A 19439-nucleotide genomic window follows, 5' to 3' on the forward strand; every position below is an offset into this window, starting at 1 on the left:
CCGCCTGCCCCCCCCCCTCCGCCAGTACTCCCTGCAGGCCCTGCGCCCCGGCGCCCGCTACCACCTCGCCGTCAGTGCCCTCCGGGGTGCCAACGAGAGCCGGCCAGCCCTCGCCCAGTTCACCACAGGTAGCTAACTGGCTTTGCTGGGAGAACCGGAGTGAATGGTTAAGCCTCCAGCAAGCACGGGCAGATGGCTTGCTGCAGTCTGCAGATGGGCTGTCCTCCAGCGAGCATGGGGGTTTGCATATCTGGAGCCCAATCGAGGGTTTTTTTGCATCTGGGATTTAGTGGTACCTGGTTTTGCCCCGGCATGAGTGAGCTGGGGTTTAATCCGGTGTACTGGGAGGAAGCAGCACAATGAAAACATGATGGTTAAGGTCTGAATGGAGACGCCTGAATGCAGGTGCCTCACATCCTGCTGCAGTACTGGTGCAGACCAAGGCAGAGCAAGTGATTCACCTCACTCCAAAACCACCCTCTGACCTCACTCCACTAGTGCCTATATTTCTATTTAGTCCCTAAATCTCCAGTGTGACAGGTCTTCCTCACACCCTGTACCCCACAGGGCTGCTCACATGGTCACGACCAGGAAGATGACTCAAAAAACCACATTTAGATGACAACCTCTCAGCAAACCCTGCCTTGGCCACATCCTGCTGCAGCATCAAAGCTGAACCTGATGCTGCCTGGGACACACATCCCCATCAGCTCCAGTGCCTGTTCAGACCCACAGCTTAGCTTGACCTCACAGCTAAAACTTTAAATCCCAGCCGTTTACGCACCCGAAGATCAATGTGCAGTTCTCAAAAGCGGCAAAGCAGCGAGCACAGGTCTGAATTCAAGGTGATGCTGGCTCCCATTCAGCCCTGAGAGCCAAGGCAGATGCCTTGCCCAAGGAATCAGCAGTTAAGCAGCTGAAAGCAGCCCAGTCAGAAACGTGGTTATCTTATATTTTCTCTGAATACCCTACCTGGTCGGTAAAACTTTAATTAAAGTTAAACCTGCAGATCGCCAACAGGTTTAATTTACCATGCCATAAAGGAGGAGGTAGAGCATGTATTTCACTGCTGCTTTATGGTATATAAATTACTTGTCATGTACGCTACTGGTGGATACGAGGCTCCTACGATAGTAACTGCGGTGTGTGAATTGTGTGTGTATATATATCTCTATAGATAAATATTTCGGATGAGATGTTCACCCCGACTGATTTGCTGCGTTGGCCTTCCTTGCTTTATTTCTAAAAGGCAACATAAAAAACACCCCCACTAAACTCAGCTCCATCAAGGACCAATAATTACCCTCAGTCTGCTGGCGCCCAGCCCCTGCCCAGCACTAACCCATTGCTCAAAGGAGAGGTTTATGGTGCTGACCAGAGCAGATACAGTCCACAGCCTCAGCAGCACTAATACACAAACCCCTTGGGCAATGTCTGAGCATGAAAGAGCCTGTGAAGATGCCAACACAACTGCTGCAGAGCCCTTCTTCTCTTATGCACACTGCCTCAGTTTCCCTTACTCTAATATGGGGGGAAAACTTTTCTTTTTCAAGTAACATGCAATTAGCTCCTGAAGCAACTTACTGAAGGGTGTTGTGAATGCCCCAGCACTCGGGTCAGTCTCAGAGTGGCATCTCCCAATCTGTGCAGAGCCGGAGGTGAGAGAGATGCCCCAGCCCCACCTGCAGGGCCATGGCCCAGGGAGGAGGGACCGCACGTGAGGCCTCACAGACATCTCCCCGGGTACCCCTCCACTGCCGCCCAGCCGTGCCAGGGCCGTGGGGCGCGCTCCCCACGCCGGCGCTCAGACGGTGCCTCTCTCCCTTGTGTCACGCAGAGATCGATGCCCCCAAGAACCTGCGGGTGGGCTCGCGGACGCCCGCCAGCCTCGAGCTTGCCTGGGACAACAGCGAGGCCGAGGCGCAGAGCTACAGGGTGGTCTACAGCACCCTGGCTGGGGAGCACTACCACGAAATCCTGGTGCCACGTGACACCGGTCCCACCACCCGAGCCACCCTCGCAGGTATGCGTGCACCCACGTGCCCTTCCTCCCCCTCCTCCTCCTCCTCTTCTCAAGCGGGCAGGGCAATGGAGAGCCCAAACCAGTGCCGATGCTCAGGTGCCTTTACGCTGGCACATATTTGAGGCTGTTATTGGAGTTTACCAGTTCCCAGAGAGAAACTTTTCCTTGGAACAAAGCTCATTTTTCTTCTGTGCGTCTGGGTTTGGACGCTGATTACCCATAAGCTGAGCAATGCACCTCCAAGCGATGCACCTCCAAGCAAAGTATCTCCAAGTGATGCACCTCCAGCCAGGCTCTGTTCAGGGGCCAAAAAAAAACTTGCAAGGAGCAAAGTGAGAAAGAGGCCTTTTTAGGCTGATCTGGAGGAAAACATTATTTCACCCTTCTATTTTTCCCTTGCTGGGAAAGAGCCACAGGTGCTGATGCTCCGTAGGCAGTGATGGGAAGCTAGGCTGCCCAAGTTCATTGCCTTTTCCCAAATAAGGCACAAAGCAGACTGAAATCCAGGGATGCTATTTTTGAGCAAGTCCTTCAAGTGGTACCTTAATTAGGCCAGTACAGAGGGTGCCACCAGGGGCTGCAAACACCACTCACCTCCCACTGCCAGGAAAGTCCCAGTCACCTTTTGCAGCAACACAGTGAAGCACCACATGAGATCTGGTTTCCTTTTTTTCAGTCACAGCTACTTGCCTGCTGGATTTGCAGCTCTGGTGGCCAGCAGGACTAGGGAAGCGATCATTCCCCTGTATTCAACACTGATGGGGCTGCACCTTGAATACTGTGTTCAGTTTTGGACACGGCACTCCAAGAAAGACATTGAGGTGCTGAGACGTGTCCGAAGAAGAGCAGCAAAGCTGGTGAAGGGTCCAGAGCACAAGTTTTGTGAGAAGTGGCTAAGGGAACTGGGGTGGTTTAGCCTGGAGAAAAAGAGGCTCAGGGCAGACCCTATGACTCTCTACAGCTACCTGAAAGGAGGTTGAGCGTGGAGAAAAAGAGACTCAGGGAAGACCTTCTCAATCTCTCCCTGAAAGGAGGTTGGAGCGAGGTGGGGGTCGGTTTCTTCTCCCAGGGAACAAGTGTTAGAACAAGGGGAAATGGCCTCAAGTTGCACTCGGGGTGAGGTAGGTTGGACATGAGGGCAAATTTCTTCCCTTAAAGGATTGTGAAGCCCCAGACCAGGCTGGCCAGGGCAATGTGGTGCTGAGGGACATGGCTTAGTGGTGCCCTGGCAGTGCTGGGTTAACGGTTGGACTTGATGATCATAAAGGTCTTTTCCAACCAAAACAATGCTATTATTCTGTGACTTTTTTTTTTGAACAAAGAACAGACTTACACACATACAAAAAAGATCACTCATTCAGCTTGAAGCTCTTCAGTACAGCAGGATAACAGGTTCTTCCACACTGACTCTGTTTACCCTCCTGCAACCTCCCCAGCCCAAAGAGGGATCAGGCATCTCTGCCACATAGAACTGGAGGAGTAAGTTCAGTGGGAAAGTCGAATGTGAGGTTGCAGGCACAGTGGCACCGAGTCACGAGAAAGGCTGGAGGGCAGGAAAGCTATTAGAGTAGTTAGCTTGAAAAATGTGGTATGCGGAAGAAAGAAAAATGTTAAGGAGAGTTTCTGCTGCACTCGTGATGAGGACACGCTTGGAGGAGCGGGCTGAGATCAGAGACCCAGTGCTGGTCACCTGCTGGCTTTCCTCTAGAACATTTACTGCCTCTCTAGGTAAGAAGGAGCAATAAAAATGGACCAAATCCCCCCTCTGGGGCAGAGGTAGAATACTGCCCCAGTGACTCAAACTGCAATGACAGAGCCCAAGCTGCCTTGGAGCATGTGGCAGCCTGAAGGCTCTTGTTTTTCTCAATAAAAATTAAAAAAAAAAACCTGCCAAGTCTCTGCCAGACTCGGGCAGGGCTACCGGAAACCCCCAGAAGCAAGCTCTGGAGATGCAGAGGCTTAAGGCAATAGCAGAGACCAGTTTTTATACAGTGCATCTCCATCATCACCAAAGTGCATTGCTTCTAGTTCCCAAGGTACTATGTAATAAGCACATTTCTTTTAAAAATCTGATCATCAGAGAAATTAACCCACAAAACATTCTGCTGGCAAAAAAAAAAAAAAAAAGCCAGGACAGCCATACTGTGGAAGCCCCTCCCGTAGCTCCATTATGCACATGATAGTCACGTCCTCCAAAGTCTTGTTGCACATGGTGAAAAGCCTTTTGGGGTGGGTTTCCAGCCACCAAGGACCTAGTGGAATCCTTGGCATGAAAGTAAGCAGTGATTTCTTCAGATACCTTCATCTGCCTGCAGCAAATACAGTGAGGAACGGCACTGAGCAGAGCTTAAAAAATCAAAGACTTAAAGCTTAAAAACACAGCAAGCCCTGTCCTGCCCCATATGTCTCTCTTCAAAATCAGCATTTGCACAGAAATATCTGTAATTTTGTTCTGCCTAAAAGAGATGGGAGAGGAAAGGCATCATTTTATCTGCTCCTGCTCAATTCTTCCTTCTCCTCCCTCTTTCTCCCAGGCTCTTCTCCTCCTTTCCAGGATACTTCTGACAGTTACTGGGCAGGGGTGAAGGGGGTCCATCTCCCTCCCCAGCACCAAGACTGCACTGTAGCAAGAGGAGAGGAGCAGGGCATGTGGGTTTCCCTCCCTCCTGGATTCTCAAGGAAGGTTTTGGTGGCTTCAGGAGATGCTGCCCCGGGACAAGGCAGGGTGAGGGCAGGCTGGAGGGTTTATGGCTTTCTCTGACCCCGTGGGAAAGATCACAATGTGCAGGGAGGAGGGGAATAAAGCCACCAGCAGCCAAGCAGAAGTGACAGGCAGAGGCAGGAGATGTCCCACAGAGATAAAACAGGGATCAGCGAGAGGTGCACGGGGAAGGAGCTGGCTGAGCTGGATTCTCACGTCCCTTGAGAGAGGCACCTCAGGAATCGTCCACTCCAATGAGCGGCGCTTGATTCGGCTCCGGAAGCACTGCGCCTTTCCTAATTAATGTGCATCTCATTTACTGTGCATAATATATTTCGCTTCGAGATAGCAGCCCTGTGACAATATTTGATGTTGAATCACTTTGGAAACAAATATAGCTACTTTATCATTCCCATCTCAACTCACACACACAATTTCTATTTTGATGCCAGCAATTAAAACAGATCTCAGCAACAACTTTTAAAAATTGCCTATTTCTGAGCTAGAATAATCCAAATTCCCTGTCCAAAGGCATCCACAGGGCTTTCTAAAAGGACCCAGATCTTCTGCAGTGCGTGGAGGAACTGCTGACCTGTGGGAGCGTTGGTCACCCCAGGGAAGCTCAGGATGGTCCCTGTCCCCAGCCATGGGAGGTAGGAAGTTCTCACCCCAAGGCCACCCAGCCAGGCCCTGCTCTCACACCACTTCATGTCCTTTGCACCCCCTGGCAGATCTGGTGCCGGGGACAGAGTATGGCATTGGGATTTCAGCCGTGATGGACAGCCAGCAGAGTGTGCCAGCCACCATGAACGCCAGGACTGGTGAGTTGGGCCCCACTGTGTGCTCCAAACACAGCTGGCTCCTATGGCTGACATCCCCATAGGATGGTCCACGCATGAGGACAAAGGTCTGCACCAACCCTCTCCCACAGAGCTCGACAGCCCCCGAGACCTCCTAGTGACAGCCTCCACAGAGACATCCATCTCACTGGCCTGGACCAAAGCCACAGGTCCCATCGACCACTATCGCATCACCTTCACCCCTGCCTCGGGGATGGCCTCTGAAGTGACGGTGCCCCGGGACGAGTCACAGCTCACCCTCGCAGAGCTGGAGCCTGGGACAGAGTACACCATCTCCATCATTGCCGAGAGGGGACGCCAGCAGAGCCTGGAGGCCACCGTGGATGCCTTCACAGGTAGAGAAAGACAAGCTGGGATGGGGACAAGGACACAGACAATCTCCCCATGCTGGCAGCTCTGTCAGCCCACTGCCTCCCCAGCACCAGAAGTCTTAAGGTGGTGACAGGGATGAGAGCTGGGGGCAATGCATCCACATAGTAGCAGGTCTGTTTACCTCAGAAGGAGGATGACCCTGCCAGCGTGGGGGCACTGTCCCCTTCACCAGCATCACTGAGCATACCTGCTTGGCTGGAGACTCCTATAAGGACAAGGCAGGGTTGGGGGAATGGACATGCTATCCTCTGTGGAGGACAGGGTGGCCTGCATGTCCAAAAGAAGGAGAAATGAAGCCCTGAGGGGCCTCACAAGGACCTCTAGGCGAAAAGCCTGCAGTTAAGAAGCCCAGACAACACATATCATCGGTAGTGAGACAGCCCCATCACCCACCACGTGGCCCTGAGATGGAGAGTCCTTACAGGCAGATCTGAGAAAAGCACCATTTTCCTCCTCCTTGATCCCAACACAGTTTCAGATCAATGGAGAGCCCAGAGCTCCAGCTTTGCCACCTCTCTTGGCTATTTCCCACAGAAGCGCTGGGAACAACACGGAGGCTGGGATCTGCAGATAGTTGGGGTTGCATCTCCCCTCTCCATCTTGCAGGGGTCCGGCCCATCACACAGCTCCACTTTTCCCAGCTGACATCTTCCAGTGTGAATGTCACATGGAGCGACCCATCCCCACCAGCAGACCGCCTCATCCTCACCTACAGCCCCCGGGATGAGGAGGAGCCACAGCAGATCACACTCGAGGGCACCCGCAGGCACACCAGTCTGACGGGCTTGCAGCCATCCACCGAGTACCTGGTGTCGCTGGTGGCCGTGCACGGCACCATCAGCTCTGAGCCTGTCGTGGGCTCCATCATGACAGGTACCATGGGACCCTCACCCCAGTGGGCAGAGACCCCGTTAGGAGGGCAGGCAGGGGTTGGGGAGAAGACCTGCTTCCCACAGCTTTGTCTTCTGTTCCATCTCACTAGGGATCGATGCGCCAAAGGACCTCAGGGTGGGCAACGTCACCCAGGAGTCCATGACGGTCTACTGGAGCCCTCCCATCGCCGCCTTCGACCACTACAGAATATCCTACCGCGCTGCCGAAGGTAACGGGTCACACCGCTCTTGCTCGTGCCCTGAGCTCACAGCTGCCAGCCCTTCCTCCATCCACTGGCGTGAGCAAGCCACCAGGTCATCCTCACCCCAGGAAGCATCCCGGTGCCCTGGGCAAAGCCACCAATACCTGGGATGGACCAAGAGGTTGTGGGGACAGAGAACAGGGTATCTAGGACAAGGATGGGAAGGGATCACTGCAGCCAAGGGCCAGCTCAGCACAGAGTGGCACAGAGCGTGACCCTCTGCAGTGTGCCCTCCCTAGGGAAGGTTAATTCAGGGCTCAATCCTGAAATCCCACCTCCCTTACCTGCTTCACTCAGCTCATCTCCCTTGGACCCAGTTTTGCCTTTGATGCTGATCAGGTTGAGCCAGCAGAGTGATGGTCTTGCAGGTGTGTGTACCTGCAGGCACAAAGCCAAGTCACCTCCAGTATCAGCCCCAGAGAGGGCTTGTGGCATCACCCTCCCCTCCTGAGCACCTCCTGTACCCCAGGGACGGGGCCAGCCCTGATGCCAAAGCTCCTGACTCCCCCCCTGCAGGGAGGACAGACAGCACCGCCATCGCCAGCGATGCCACCGAGCACGCCCTCCACCACCTGCAGCCTGCCACCAAGTATGAGATCGGGATGAAGAGCGTGCGGGGCCGGGAGGAGAGCGAGGTGGCCTCCATCACCGTGCACACAGGTGGGAAGGAGCTCCTGGTGGGCCGCTAGCAATCAAACTGGGCCAGGGCCACACCCAGGCTGGCCTGTCAATCCCTGCTTGTACTAGTGATCAGGCAGCTGAGAGCAAGCTGGACTTGACACTAGCCTGATGCAAGCTCAAGATGATAAGTGCAGCTCACAAAGGCCTAGTGTGGACTTTTGAAGTATGTCTAAGCAAAGCTTTTCCCAACAATGCCTGCATAGTCATGGGGGGAGTGGTAAAGCACCAGGCACAGGCAAGCCAGAGATAGGATGTTGGGCAACCATGACAACCTTTCCTAAAGGGAGTACAGACTTCCAGAAATAATCCCTAGGGAAGCCCTGACTCAAACAGCATCTGCTGCAAGAATTAAACCCTTTGCTATCCCCAGACTCCTCAAAACCTAAAAAAAAAAAAAAAAAAAAGCCTAACATCTCGGGCTGTGCAACAGGAACACAGTGGAAGAGCAGCCCAGGTAGCAGAGTTGCAAGCACAAGGTGTGACATCTCTGCTCTCCAGCTAGGGCAGCAATAACTCCTCTGCAGGCACATGTACCTGGGCAGCAAGGCAGGACCACAAGCAATGGGCCCTTCCAGTTCACAGCCCAGTCTCTCAGTGCCTCTGACTGTCTGAATCTGTGCCCCATGTAGCCATGGATGCTCCCTTGGGGGTCACTGCCACCAACATCACCCCCACCGAGGCGCTGCTGCAGTGGAACCCGCCGCTGTCAGAGGTGGAGAGCTACGTCCTCGTCCTCGCCCACCATGCAGGTACACTGGGTCTCCATTTCAGCTCACCCCCACCTATCCCCCGTCCCAAAGCCCAGGGCTTGGTGGGTGCCCTCCACAGAGGGAATAGGGAAGGAGCCCTTGCTTTGGGAGGGCAGCAGGTGGTGGGTGGCAGGGATATACACCACCCCCAAACTCCAGATCCTCCTGTTCAGATCCCATGGCACAAGCTTTCCACTGCCCCACACCAGGCCTCAGTGGCATGGCAATCTGCACAGGAGAGGACTGGGGTCCTCTTGTGTTGCTAACTGGCCCACCAGCAGCAGCCCAGGGGCAAGAAAGCACCCATCCTACAGAAACCTAGTGTGTGGCAAAGTCAGTGAAACCCACAACTGAAGGGAAAGAAGTTATCAGGCAAATATAGGGACTGTTGAAAAACTAAGACCATCCTTCAGATCGAACACTACCATTATAGCTCAGCTGATGCACGGCAGCTCATGGTGTTTCAGCAATATGGTTTTGTTCATGAGGTCGTATTGACAGACACATTTTGGAGAACCATCTTGAACATCTACTCTAACTCATCTCTTTTGGCTTGCAGTTGCAGGAGAAACAATTCTCGTGGATGGAGTCAGCCAGGAGTACCAGCTGACCAACCTCCTGCCCAGTACCACCTACACAGTCTCTATGTATGCCACCAGCGGGCCTCTCACCAGCCAGACCATCAGCACCAACTTCACAACTCGTACGTACAATCACCTCCCCCACTGTCAGTCAGGCACATTTAACCATACATCCATCCCAGGAAAAGCAACCGGCAAGACTGAGCCAAAGTTCCTGTCACACACGTGTGAGTGTGCCAAAAGAACACCCGAATACCACTGCTGGGCACAACACAGGAACAGAATTCCAATCACAAGAAGTATCAACCATCATATTCAACACCCATTCACCCCTTTCTTTGATTTCCCCTGAATGTGGTTTCCCAAGAAGACCCCTGACCAGGCCTTTTTCTTGCTCAAGGCTGTAGCCTAGGAGAGCACTACAACCCATTTTGCTTACAAGAAGCTTGATGGGCCCCATAGCACATGAATTTCTCATGATGCTACCCATCAGAGAGGACACAAGTAGAGGACTTTTAGAAGGTTTGTAGAGCTCCGTTCAAGGCTGTGGGATGGGTCGTGAGGTCTGGAAACTGAGGGCAAGGATGAATCTTGGGCTGTAGCTGAGGGCTGCAAGGTTGAATCCCAATGCACTGGGTTGGGAAGCACGGCTGAAAGGATTGTGTGTGAGAACTTGCACTTCCCTGGGTCTCTATCCACCCTTGCAGTTTTGGATCCTCCAACAAATCTGACTGCCAGTGAAGTCACTCGGCGGAGCGCCCTGCTCTCCTGGGTGCCTCCCCTGGGAGAGATCGAGAACTACATCATGACCTACAGAACTACCGATGGCAGCCGGAAGGTGAGTGAGTCCTCACAAAGAAAGAGGCTCATTAAGTCAGCAAATGACACACGACTGTGGAGACATGAGCAAGAGAAACCAAATGAATCAAAAGTACGATGCTCACTAGTTCAGGGAGAGACCAGCAGGGTAGATGCTACTTTCTGCATAAGCAATAGTTTAGATAAACCTGAAAAGTTTGCAGGAATAGGGGAAATTCATGACTTGTGAAACTCAAGCAAGCTGAGGCAGGAGAAAATTCCCTGGCAAACAAAGATTCTAAAAATGCCATTTGCCCTTCTCACAAAAAGGAAGATACGTACAGACAGCTAATTAATCAAGCAGTGCAATATATTGGATTATTTAATGAGCATGCCCATATCTGCCTGCCTGGAAGAGCTGCTACAGACGCTGTCAGAATCACGTCACTAAAGACAGTCTCATTTCTCTGCCAGTGTGACTGGCTCGCCACGGCCAGAGGATAACAGCTCTGCAGAAGGCTTCGATATAATGCTACGTGGCTTTGGCTAACGACCAGAAAAATTAACATGGTAGGAACTGATGGAGTCAAAACTGACTGATAACTAGGTTTGGCCACTGCTATTCCTTGCAATGCTTGGGCAATCAGTCATGTCCCTTATTGAGGGCATACAGATCCCAAACAGAGCACAGAAACTAGAAACATTTGGATCCTGTGACCAAATCGGCTGGCTTTCTCCCACCCAAACTATCCCAAAAGGTTGAATATATTCATTGACCTCATCATGACTTAGTCCAGAGGTGTGAGCAGCCATGCAATGCTCCTCTGCCAGGCACCAAGGACTGTGGTAGTTTGTCGCTTCCCTTCCCTCCTCGCTTGCTCTTTAGGCTCCCCATCGCTTTTCTCATCTGTTGCTCTTGGTGTCTACCTCCTTCTGGGACCCATGTACAGGAGCTGATTGTGGATGCTGAGGACACGTGGATCCGGCTGGAGGGGCTTTCTGAGACCACGGAGTACACCGTGCGCCTGCAAGCTGCCCAAAACGCCGTGCGGAGCAGCTCCATCTCCACCACTTTCACCACAGGTGAGGACTCGCACCACATCCATGTCAACAACATGCGTCAACAACACTTACCAACAAGTATGCTGTTGGACTGAGCAGGGAGAGATGGATTTGGTGTCTCCATGCTGTAGACATGGTCCAATCATTCACAAATATTATAGAATCATAGAATGGTTTGGGTAGGAAGGGACCTTAAAAGGTCATCTAGTCCAACCCTCCTGCAGGTTGCCCAGAGCCCTGTCCAACCTGACCTGGAATGTTTCCAGGGATGGGGCAGCCCTGGAAATATCAAGCAGGTGCATCTCCACCACCACCAGTGGAGTCACAGACAGCAGAGCCAGCATATCCACAGGACTGTTGTCCTACTGATTCTATCTAATTGCGTTTTTCCCTCCCCCTCTAATTCTAGAGAATTCATGAGTCATTAAAGCAACAGGAACGGTTTCTTTTCCAAATCAAATGGTGGACAGCCATGACAACCCCCACAGAAAGAGTGCTTTGCATTTGCAAGAGTGAAGCTGGCATGAAAATGTCACCATTACCCCCACCTTTTGGACCCATTCACATTAGAAATCATGCGAAGCATATCACTCCTCACCCTCTTTGAAAAGCTTTGCTAGGCCAGAGCACTTAACTGAGTGCATTTTGTTCAGGGCTGAATCAAATTACTTTTTTACTGGGCTTCAAAAGTACTAAGAAGCCTGAAGATGTGCACCAAAATTCCTCCCATCTGTGCATTTGGAGAGTTTTCTTTGAATCTGCTGTAGATAAACTCCCCCATCACAGTTACAGGGAAAGTTCCCTTCACCAGCTTTTAAGCAATAAGAGAAACTACTCGCATCAACAAAAAAAAAAAAGAAAAGTTTCTTCTCTGATGCATCTACGGATCAGGCTTTGCTGTTACTCTTGCCTCTTAGGTGGGCACACAAAGCCAGTGCAATTCAGGCAGGTGATGGAAATATTAGTGTAATTGTAGGGGCTTTTGAGGAGTCAGGGATGAGACTGCCTGGGACTGGTTTCTTATCTGGGATAAAGCAGCAGAAACCCACTCACGTCAGGCAAGGAGAGCATCAATTCCATTAAAACACAAATGTCAGACCTAGACCTCAGCAGTGTTGGAGACACCATTGTCAGCTGATGCAGCATCCAAACAAAGATTCAATTTGCTTTTAAGATGAAGATAGGCACCAGCAAGACACCAGTTCCTCCCCACTTACACCATATATCAATGAGACAGCAGCACCCAGGAACAATCACTGAGGCAATGCAATCCATGGGCAGCATCCCCCAGTGAAAAATCCAGGTCTGGGATTCAGTTTACTCTGGCAGTGCATCAGGGCACTTTGCAGAGAACAAGAACTTGTCTTTAAGGAGACAAAAAAAAAAAAAAAGAAAAGAAAAGAAAACAAAAACCAGGCTTAATTTAAACTGTTTTGCTTCCTTCTGCTCACAGTACACATCCTGGGGTTCTTCCAGTCCCTCTGACATATTAATAGCTTGGCCTCTTTGTTTCATGTTTGCATAACGTTCTTGGGGAATTGTATACAGATGGGACAAAAGGAAGAAACAGATACAGTATTTATAATTTATAGTGGTTTGAAATGTCTTTCAAGGTCTCCTTGGTTCTTAAAGATATGAATATAAATTAAGAAACAAGTAATCTCCGCAGAGCTCAGGGGAGCCCAAAGTGGTTGTCTTTGAAGGAGTTTTCATTGCTGAGTACTATAAAACACAAACGTTGTCTCATCAGACCTTCTGCTACAGACCACAGAGACAGGAAAGTACAGGGGATCTTCAGCTTTTAGACAAAGTGACAGCCTCTGACTCTTCAGGTTGCAAGGTTGGGAGGAATACATCCCAGTGGGTAATTACAGACGAGGGTCTGTACCCTGGCCCTACAATGTATCCTGCACTTGTGATGAGCACACAAAGCATGTCTTTCACAGCTTTTCCATGTGTAACCAAGACATCCTCAAAAGTCACATCCACACTACCAGCTCTGTACTCATTTACTCCATCAGCCATAAACACCAATAGCAAAGAAAAAGGATGTATTTCCCCCTTTTGCATAAAGTGAGAAAAAATTGAACCCAGAGTTAACATTCCAATACTGCTGGGGTCTTGTAGTTAAAACTCTCTTAAACTCTGACTGCTAAAAGAGATATTTCTTCATTAGAGGACACCTGGAGCGCAGCTCACGCTGATGTTCTCCAGCATCTTGCACAGCCTACTTCCTGCTCAGTTTGCAAGTGACAATCGGCCTGATGCAAGTCCACCATCATTTCCAAGGGCATGGATCAGGAGAATTCTCCTGGAATCAGTAAAATCACAAAACTTGTTTGAAGCTGGCAATCCTGAGAAAAGAAGCAGTTTTGGTATTTTCACAGCTGTCTAAATACACCACTGACAGCTTAAACCCCAGGGTTTAAGGCACAGTACAGAAAGATCACCCAAAATTGACATTCCTCACCATTCTTAGTGATGTTACCTTTCCAATACAGGACGTGTGGGAGACTGATATATGCAGATATTTTTTTTTCCATTAAATCCCCTGATGTTGTTGGCAGATGTAAAGCCCCATTGCCTCACAGAATAACTCAGGACGAAGAAGCCAAATTAGACCTTTCCTGGACCACAACCATAGGGGCCCAAGGCATACGGAAAGGGTGTCACTCTGCTTAAATTCTGCTTTTTTAAAATTTTTCAGGGGGTCGTGTCTTTGCTAACCCTCAGGACTGCGCCCAGCACTTGATGAACGGAGACACGTTGAGCGGTGTCTACACCATCTCCATCAACGGGGACCTCAGCCAGCGGGTGCAGGTCTACTGCGACATGACCACCGATGGAGGTGGCTGGATTGTGAGTAGCTGCACAGTTGTCCCCCACATCGTCCCCATCACAAAGCAAGCCAGCCTCATCCCACCAGCAGAGCCAAGCACCACGCTGCGCGGGAACGGCAGCAGGCTTCATAGTGCACGCTTCATTTCCCACGCCATCGGGAACAGCCCACGCTCCAGTAATAATAGTTACACTTGGAGAAATGCCCTTTGATTTATTTGACATGTTTGCAGTGCTTCTGGAAAGCAAAACCCGAGACTGAAGCTGATTTATTGTTCTAGAAACGAAATTAATGGCCAATAGCTTTCATGGGGAATGATTCACGCTGCCTGCAGTAGGAGGATGTCAGGCATCACCCCAATTGAGTCCACACAGGAACACTGGAGAGGAAAATGCCTGTTTGGCTTTTGAATTGCACAAACACTACTTGTCTTGACACAGATGGACTGACAGCTTAAGCAAATAATGCTCTGGTGTTTTGATTTTATTTGTGTCAAACACTTACTGACACACATTACACAAATCTCTGCTAGATGTATAGTTGAAACAAAATAAAAATGGGCTTCCTCAAATGCCGATTTCTAGCACAGATGTTATTTTAGCCAGGAAATCTCCTTCCACCTCAGAGGATTCCCTCAGAGCATCCCCTTGTATATCACAGAAACAGCCAGCCAAAAGCAGAATCACCTGCTGGAAAACCAGAGGTACCAGGTGTCAGAGCAGAAAGCTTGAAGGCTGATTCTTTCCTATTAGAACATCGATTTGCCTTGGACATAGAATCATTTAATTTAGACCAGAAAAGACCGTTAAGATCAAGTCAAACTGTTAACCCAGCACTGCCAAAGTCCACCACTAAGTCATGTCCCTCAGCACCACATCTACACGACTTTTCTGTCCCTGCAGGGATGGGGACTCCACCACTGCCCTGGACAGCCTGATCCAGGGCTTAAAAACCTTTTTGGGGAAGAAATTTTTCCTAATGTCCAATTTAAACCTCCCCTGGCAAAATTTGAGGCCATCTCCTTTTGTCCTATTGCTTGTTACTTGGAAGAAAAGATTGACCCCCACCTGGCTACAAACTCCCTTCAGGTAGCTGTAGCTTCATCTACCATCTCTTCAATTTCCCCATCTGCACGGGAATTAATTGCGTGGCTGCAATTAACCTGAACAGGATGGGCATTGCAATTTTCTCCCCTGAAAGGCGCAATGGAAAGACAAAGTATTGTCTTTATTTTTTGTGTGCCCCAAAGCCTAACAAATCTGTTCCTCTTTTCCTTCACACTGATTTTCCCCCTGGTCTTCCCCCTCCGTAGGTTTTCCAGAGGCGGCAGAACGGGTTGACTGACTTCTTTCGGAAATGGGCAGATTACCGGATTGGCTTTGGAAACTTGGAGGATGAGTTTTGGCTGGGTAAGATCTTAACTGGTTGTCTCTCATTGATACGCCAACCCCAAGCTCCCCATACACTGTGCTGCTCACTCATGCCAGCTGTCAGCTCTTTGTCTGTCACCCTAGAGTCCTCTACCTTCTGCCTTGGACAGTTTTTCTTCCATTGGTCATTCCCTGCTCTGCACATTAGAAAGTCACACCACATAAAAGCATATAGTGGAAACCAGCAGGTCCCTAATTTGCTCCTCCTAGGAGAGAAGGCGGTACACTGGGAGTCTTCATGGACCAAAACCTATCACCTCCTTTGCATGACTACAGGTTGCACTGGCAACATCTATGTCTCGTATACCTCACCTGGCCTTGGTCAGCAAACTAGTTGTCCAAAGAAAGTAGGAAAGAGGAGAGTGGGAGACCCAGCACAGCTCTGAAACTGAGTGTTCTCTCCCAAAACCTCCATGTGAGCCAAAGCCAGCCCTACAGCATAAACACACTCCGTTTTGGTATACAAACTTAACAGTAACATGAGGAGCACCAGGGCTCCACAGCTGAACACCCCCAGCTTCAGCAGCATGGAGAAAGCTGAACTTGGGCTTTGAACCCACCTCTCATAGCCATGGGGAGGTGAAACCTGAGTGAAAACAGAGAGCTCAGACCCCACCAGTGCCAGAACAGACAAAGACTTAACCAGAAGTGATGCTGTTCTTTGGTTCCTCTCCTCACTCTTGTTTCCCACAGCCGTTTTATTTGCCTAGAGCTTTTTTTCTTTGCCTGGATCCAGGCACTGGGTCTCACCGGGTGTTTCACTGTTTGTCTCACCAGGCTTGGACAACATTCACAAGATCACGTCCCAAGGGCGCTACGAGCTGCGCATAGACATGAGGGACGGCCAGGAAGCGGCGTACGCCTACTATGACAAGTTCTCCATCGGGGACGCCCGGAGCCTCTACAAGCTGCGAATCGGGGACTACAACGGCACCTCGGGTACAGCCTCCTTGCTAGCAAGTAGTACAGAAATCCTGGGACCGCTGGGTCAGAAACAGTGACGGAAATCCCAACATCAAAGCTTGCGTGTGTGGAGCAGCAAGACAAACCCAAAGCCCTTTCTGCCTTCCTGCAGTCCATCGTGTAAACCAGGCTGATAAGTGCCACTAAGGACACAGGGAATTTTCCATTGGGGATTAGATATTAAATATTAGAGGCATTGCTGTTCAAATAACCAGGTCAATCATCAGAGGTGTCATCTCACTTGGCAATCACCGCAGCTCGCTATCAATGCCATGCTGGAGGGTATATTTATTGTCCTTCCAGAGCAATGGAAAAATCTGAAATCCTCCACATCGTCTCCTCACGCAGAGGCCACACATGGTCCGGTTTTGCAAGGACACTGTCACACCTGCTTGCTCCATTGATGCAGCAGCACTAGGCTTTGCCTACCAGAAAACAGTGTGTGATGGAGTGAGGGGGTGTCTTCTCCAAGAAGTGGTACAGGGGTACAGCCGCAGCCCCTCTAGCTGGGACCATAGAATCACAGAACGGTTTGGGTTGGAAGGGATCTTACAAGGTCATCTAGTACAGCTCCCCTGCAGCGAGCTGGGACATCTTTAACTACATCAGGTTGCTCAGGGGCCCATTCAACCTGACCTGGAACGTTTCCAGGAATAGGGACATGGGATAGATATGCCCAGTGACTGCAAACCTCCATACAAAACTCTGCTGCCATGTACTATGCAAGGAGCCTCACACCATATCTAAGATGCAGGAATTTTCTTATACAATATCTGGTAGTTGCCACCAGAAGAGAAGAGACAGGGATCTTGGTTGCATGCAACACAGCATTTGCTTTGACTGTAAGCCCCAGGGCATGAGGTACCCAACCTATTGCCCAAAATGCCAGTAACAGTGCTGCAGGCACAGCTCCTTCCCTTTCCTCACACAAGCTCTCCTTGTAGCTGTCCAGCCAAAGAGCTTCTGCTCCGCCTTGAGCAAACAGAGACAAGATTTGCCAAATGATTCATGGCCAAGAAGTTTTCTAGCACGCTTCTTGGTGGCTGGACTGCACACAGCTAGCATGGTCCACTTCATATTTTCTTAAGAACCACCAATGTGCATATTAAGAATGTCTCCTGTAAGTACATCACTCAATTGTAATAATGACCATATTTCACTTTGGCTCTTCTTTCAACCAAAAGCAGCCCTCCTGCTCCTTAGTGAGAAGCAGAGGTGAGGTTGGTGGTTTTGGTGGCTTAACACATCATGCACCATCCAAAAGGTCCTTCTCCTTATCCAAAGGGAGAAAAGATGGCAAATCATTTTGGATCAAGAGGCTAATGCTTGCGCTCCTCTGGAAGAAAAGGTTCCCTTTGGCTAACAGGAGGGCAGGAGGCTGAAAACATCCTGAAGCTAAGTAGTAGAGCCAGGCTTCAGGAAATCAGGGGTGCCCAAATCTAGAATTTAATTCATTTCTGAAATGCTGGAATTCAGATTCAAAGCCATATAGTATTTTACCTGCCAAACACACGCAGCTTTTAAAATCTGCTATGGTCTGTACTGATCCTAAACTGACAGCAGACCTCAGATGAACCAATTGTGAACAACAGCATTTAGTGTTATTCCCAGAGCTTCAGCTGCTTGAACTGTTGATTCACAGGCTACCACATATGGCAGAACATCCCAATTTCCTTGTGAAAAGACTGGATGACTCAGGCTCCACCACCCCTAACAATGGCTCTCTCCACAGGCGACTCCCTCACCTATCACCAGGGCCGCCCCTTCTCCACCAAGGACAGGGACAACGACGTTGCTGTGACCAACTGCGCGATGTCCTACAAAGGGGCCTGGTGGTACAAGAACTGCCACCGCACCAACCTCAACGGCAAGTATGGAGAGTCCCGGCACAGTCAGGTAAGGGCAGAGCTGGGCTGAAGCCTTTGGCATTTCTTCTAGCAGTGCAACCAAGCATGGCAGTGAGCCCAAGTTAGGGCTGGGGCTGTGTGGTCAGCGCACCAAGGTCAGGAGCAGTGCTGGGGTGACCCCACACAAGCTGGAGCAAAGGAAACCACCTTCAAGCCGTTTTGGCTGGCACTTCATGCCTCACACTGGCTGCCATGGTCATTTGCCATGGGCACCTTGTTAAGTTACATTTAAAAAAATACATATGTAAACTTTGATCAAGAGCCTTCAAGCAGTGGGGAAAAAAATATCAAGCCAGGGCAGCAGAAACATTTCTTGCTCCTGCTGTAGCAAGTTCTGCCTTCTGGCTTCTCTATGTTGGTCAGCCTTGTTTCCTTCCTAACCCATTCTAATTTTGTGTCAGGGTCTTTCTTCACCCTGTGCCTTTCTCTCCCTCCTGCCAGGGGATTAACTGGTACCATTGGAAAGGCCATGAGTTCTCCATCCCCTTTGTGGAAATGAAGATGCGGCCTTACAACCACCGTAACATCTCTGGGAGGAAGCGACGGTCCCTACAGCTCTGAGCCAGCTGAAGCCCCTCCCACCTCCTACCACTTGACCTTTTCTGTCATTTGTTTGTATTTTATAATATGAAAAGGGAAAAAAAAATTACTACTCGTCTGAGATAGCAACCTGCCCCTCATGAGTGCTGGAGGGAACCATGGCACAAGCAGAGGCCGTGGGAAAGGCAAGACCTCATTGCTTTGCATCTGTCCCAGAGAAATACCAAATTTCCAGTTTCCCTACCCCATTACTCTGGCCCTTAACACAAGAAGAGAGAGAAAGAGACAGACAGATTTTTGATATCTTTTTTAAAAGACTTAGAAATCGCCAGCAAACCCTTTTAGAAATGTCTGTCATGGGGCTCATGGCAGAAACATTCCCCACAGAGACCTTGGTGCATCCATTCCCACCCAAGTTATGGCCAGGAACTCGCATCTTCTCTCTGCCTCCCTGTCTCCTCCTGGCAGGAGGCCCTAAGCTTCATGCTATCCTGTAGGCACCAACTCTTCCAGCAGGCAGAGGCATATATCTCCTTCTGGCCAAGGGCACACAGTCTGGTCATCCCTCACATGCAGGCACTGTGCACATGGAGACAATGCAAGGATGAGCAAACAAGGCTCATCCCATCCCCATTTTTCACAGATCACTCCAGGAGGGTTTGGTGAATATCTGCATGTGTAGGCAAACTCTAGAGAAACCACAGCTCATGTGTTGGCCCCACCACAGCCAAAGTCATCCTCGTGTATGGGGGGTGCAGGGGAGCAAAAGCTGCTCCAGCAGCCCCAACCTGCATCATC

At 50.3% G+C, this 19439-nt stretch overlaps 1 protein-coding gene across 1 annotated transcript in view; it reads left to right on the top strand.

Moving 5' to 3' along the window:
* The window catches only part of LOC103771873 (tenascin-R-like), a gene marked incomplete at its 5' end in the record, with an annotated part of 25952 nt that extends 7253 nt beyond the window's left edge, over window positions 1-18699 (top strand). Inside the window, 16 exon segments of the mRNA XM_008939191.1 lie at window positions 1-128; window positions 1838-2023; window positions 5456-5545; window positions 5656-5919; window positions 6563-6829; window positions 6939-7058; window positions 7608-7751; window positions 8402-8521; window positions 9081-9224; window positions 9810-9940; window positions 10851-10983; window positions 13670-13821; window positions 15114-15210; window positions 16009-16170; window positions 17927-18090; window positions 18543-18699. The exon segment at window positions 1-128 is cut by the window's left edge and continues 29 nt beyond it. Coding sequence (XP_008937439.1) covers window positions 1-128; window positions 1838-2023; window positions 5456-5545; window positions 5656-5919; window positions 6563-6829; window positions 6939-7058; window positions 7608-7751; window positions 8402-8521; window positions 9081-9224; window positions 9810-9940; window positions 10851-10983; window positions 13670-13821; window positions 15114-15210; window positions 16009-16170; window positions 17927-18090; window positions 18543-18662 — 2422 coding nt within the window.
* Window positions 18700-19439: the final 740 nt, after the last annotated feature.

This window comes from Merops nubicus, unplaced genomic scaffold, assembly GCF_000691845.1.
Source record: "Merops nubicus isolate BGI_N331 unplaced genomic scaffold, ASM69184v1 scaffold13354, whole genome shotgun sequence".
Lineage (NCBI taxonomy): Eukaryota > Metazoa > Chordata > Aves > Coraciiformes > Meropidae > Merops > Merops nubicus.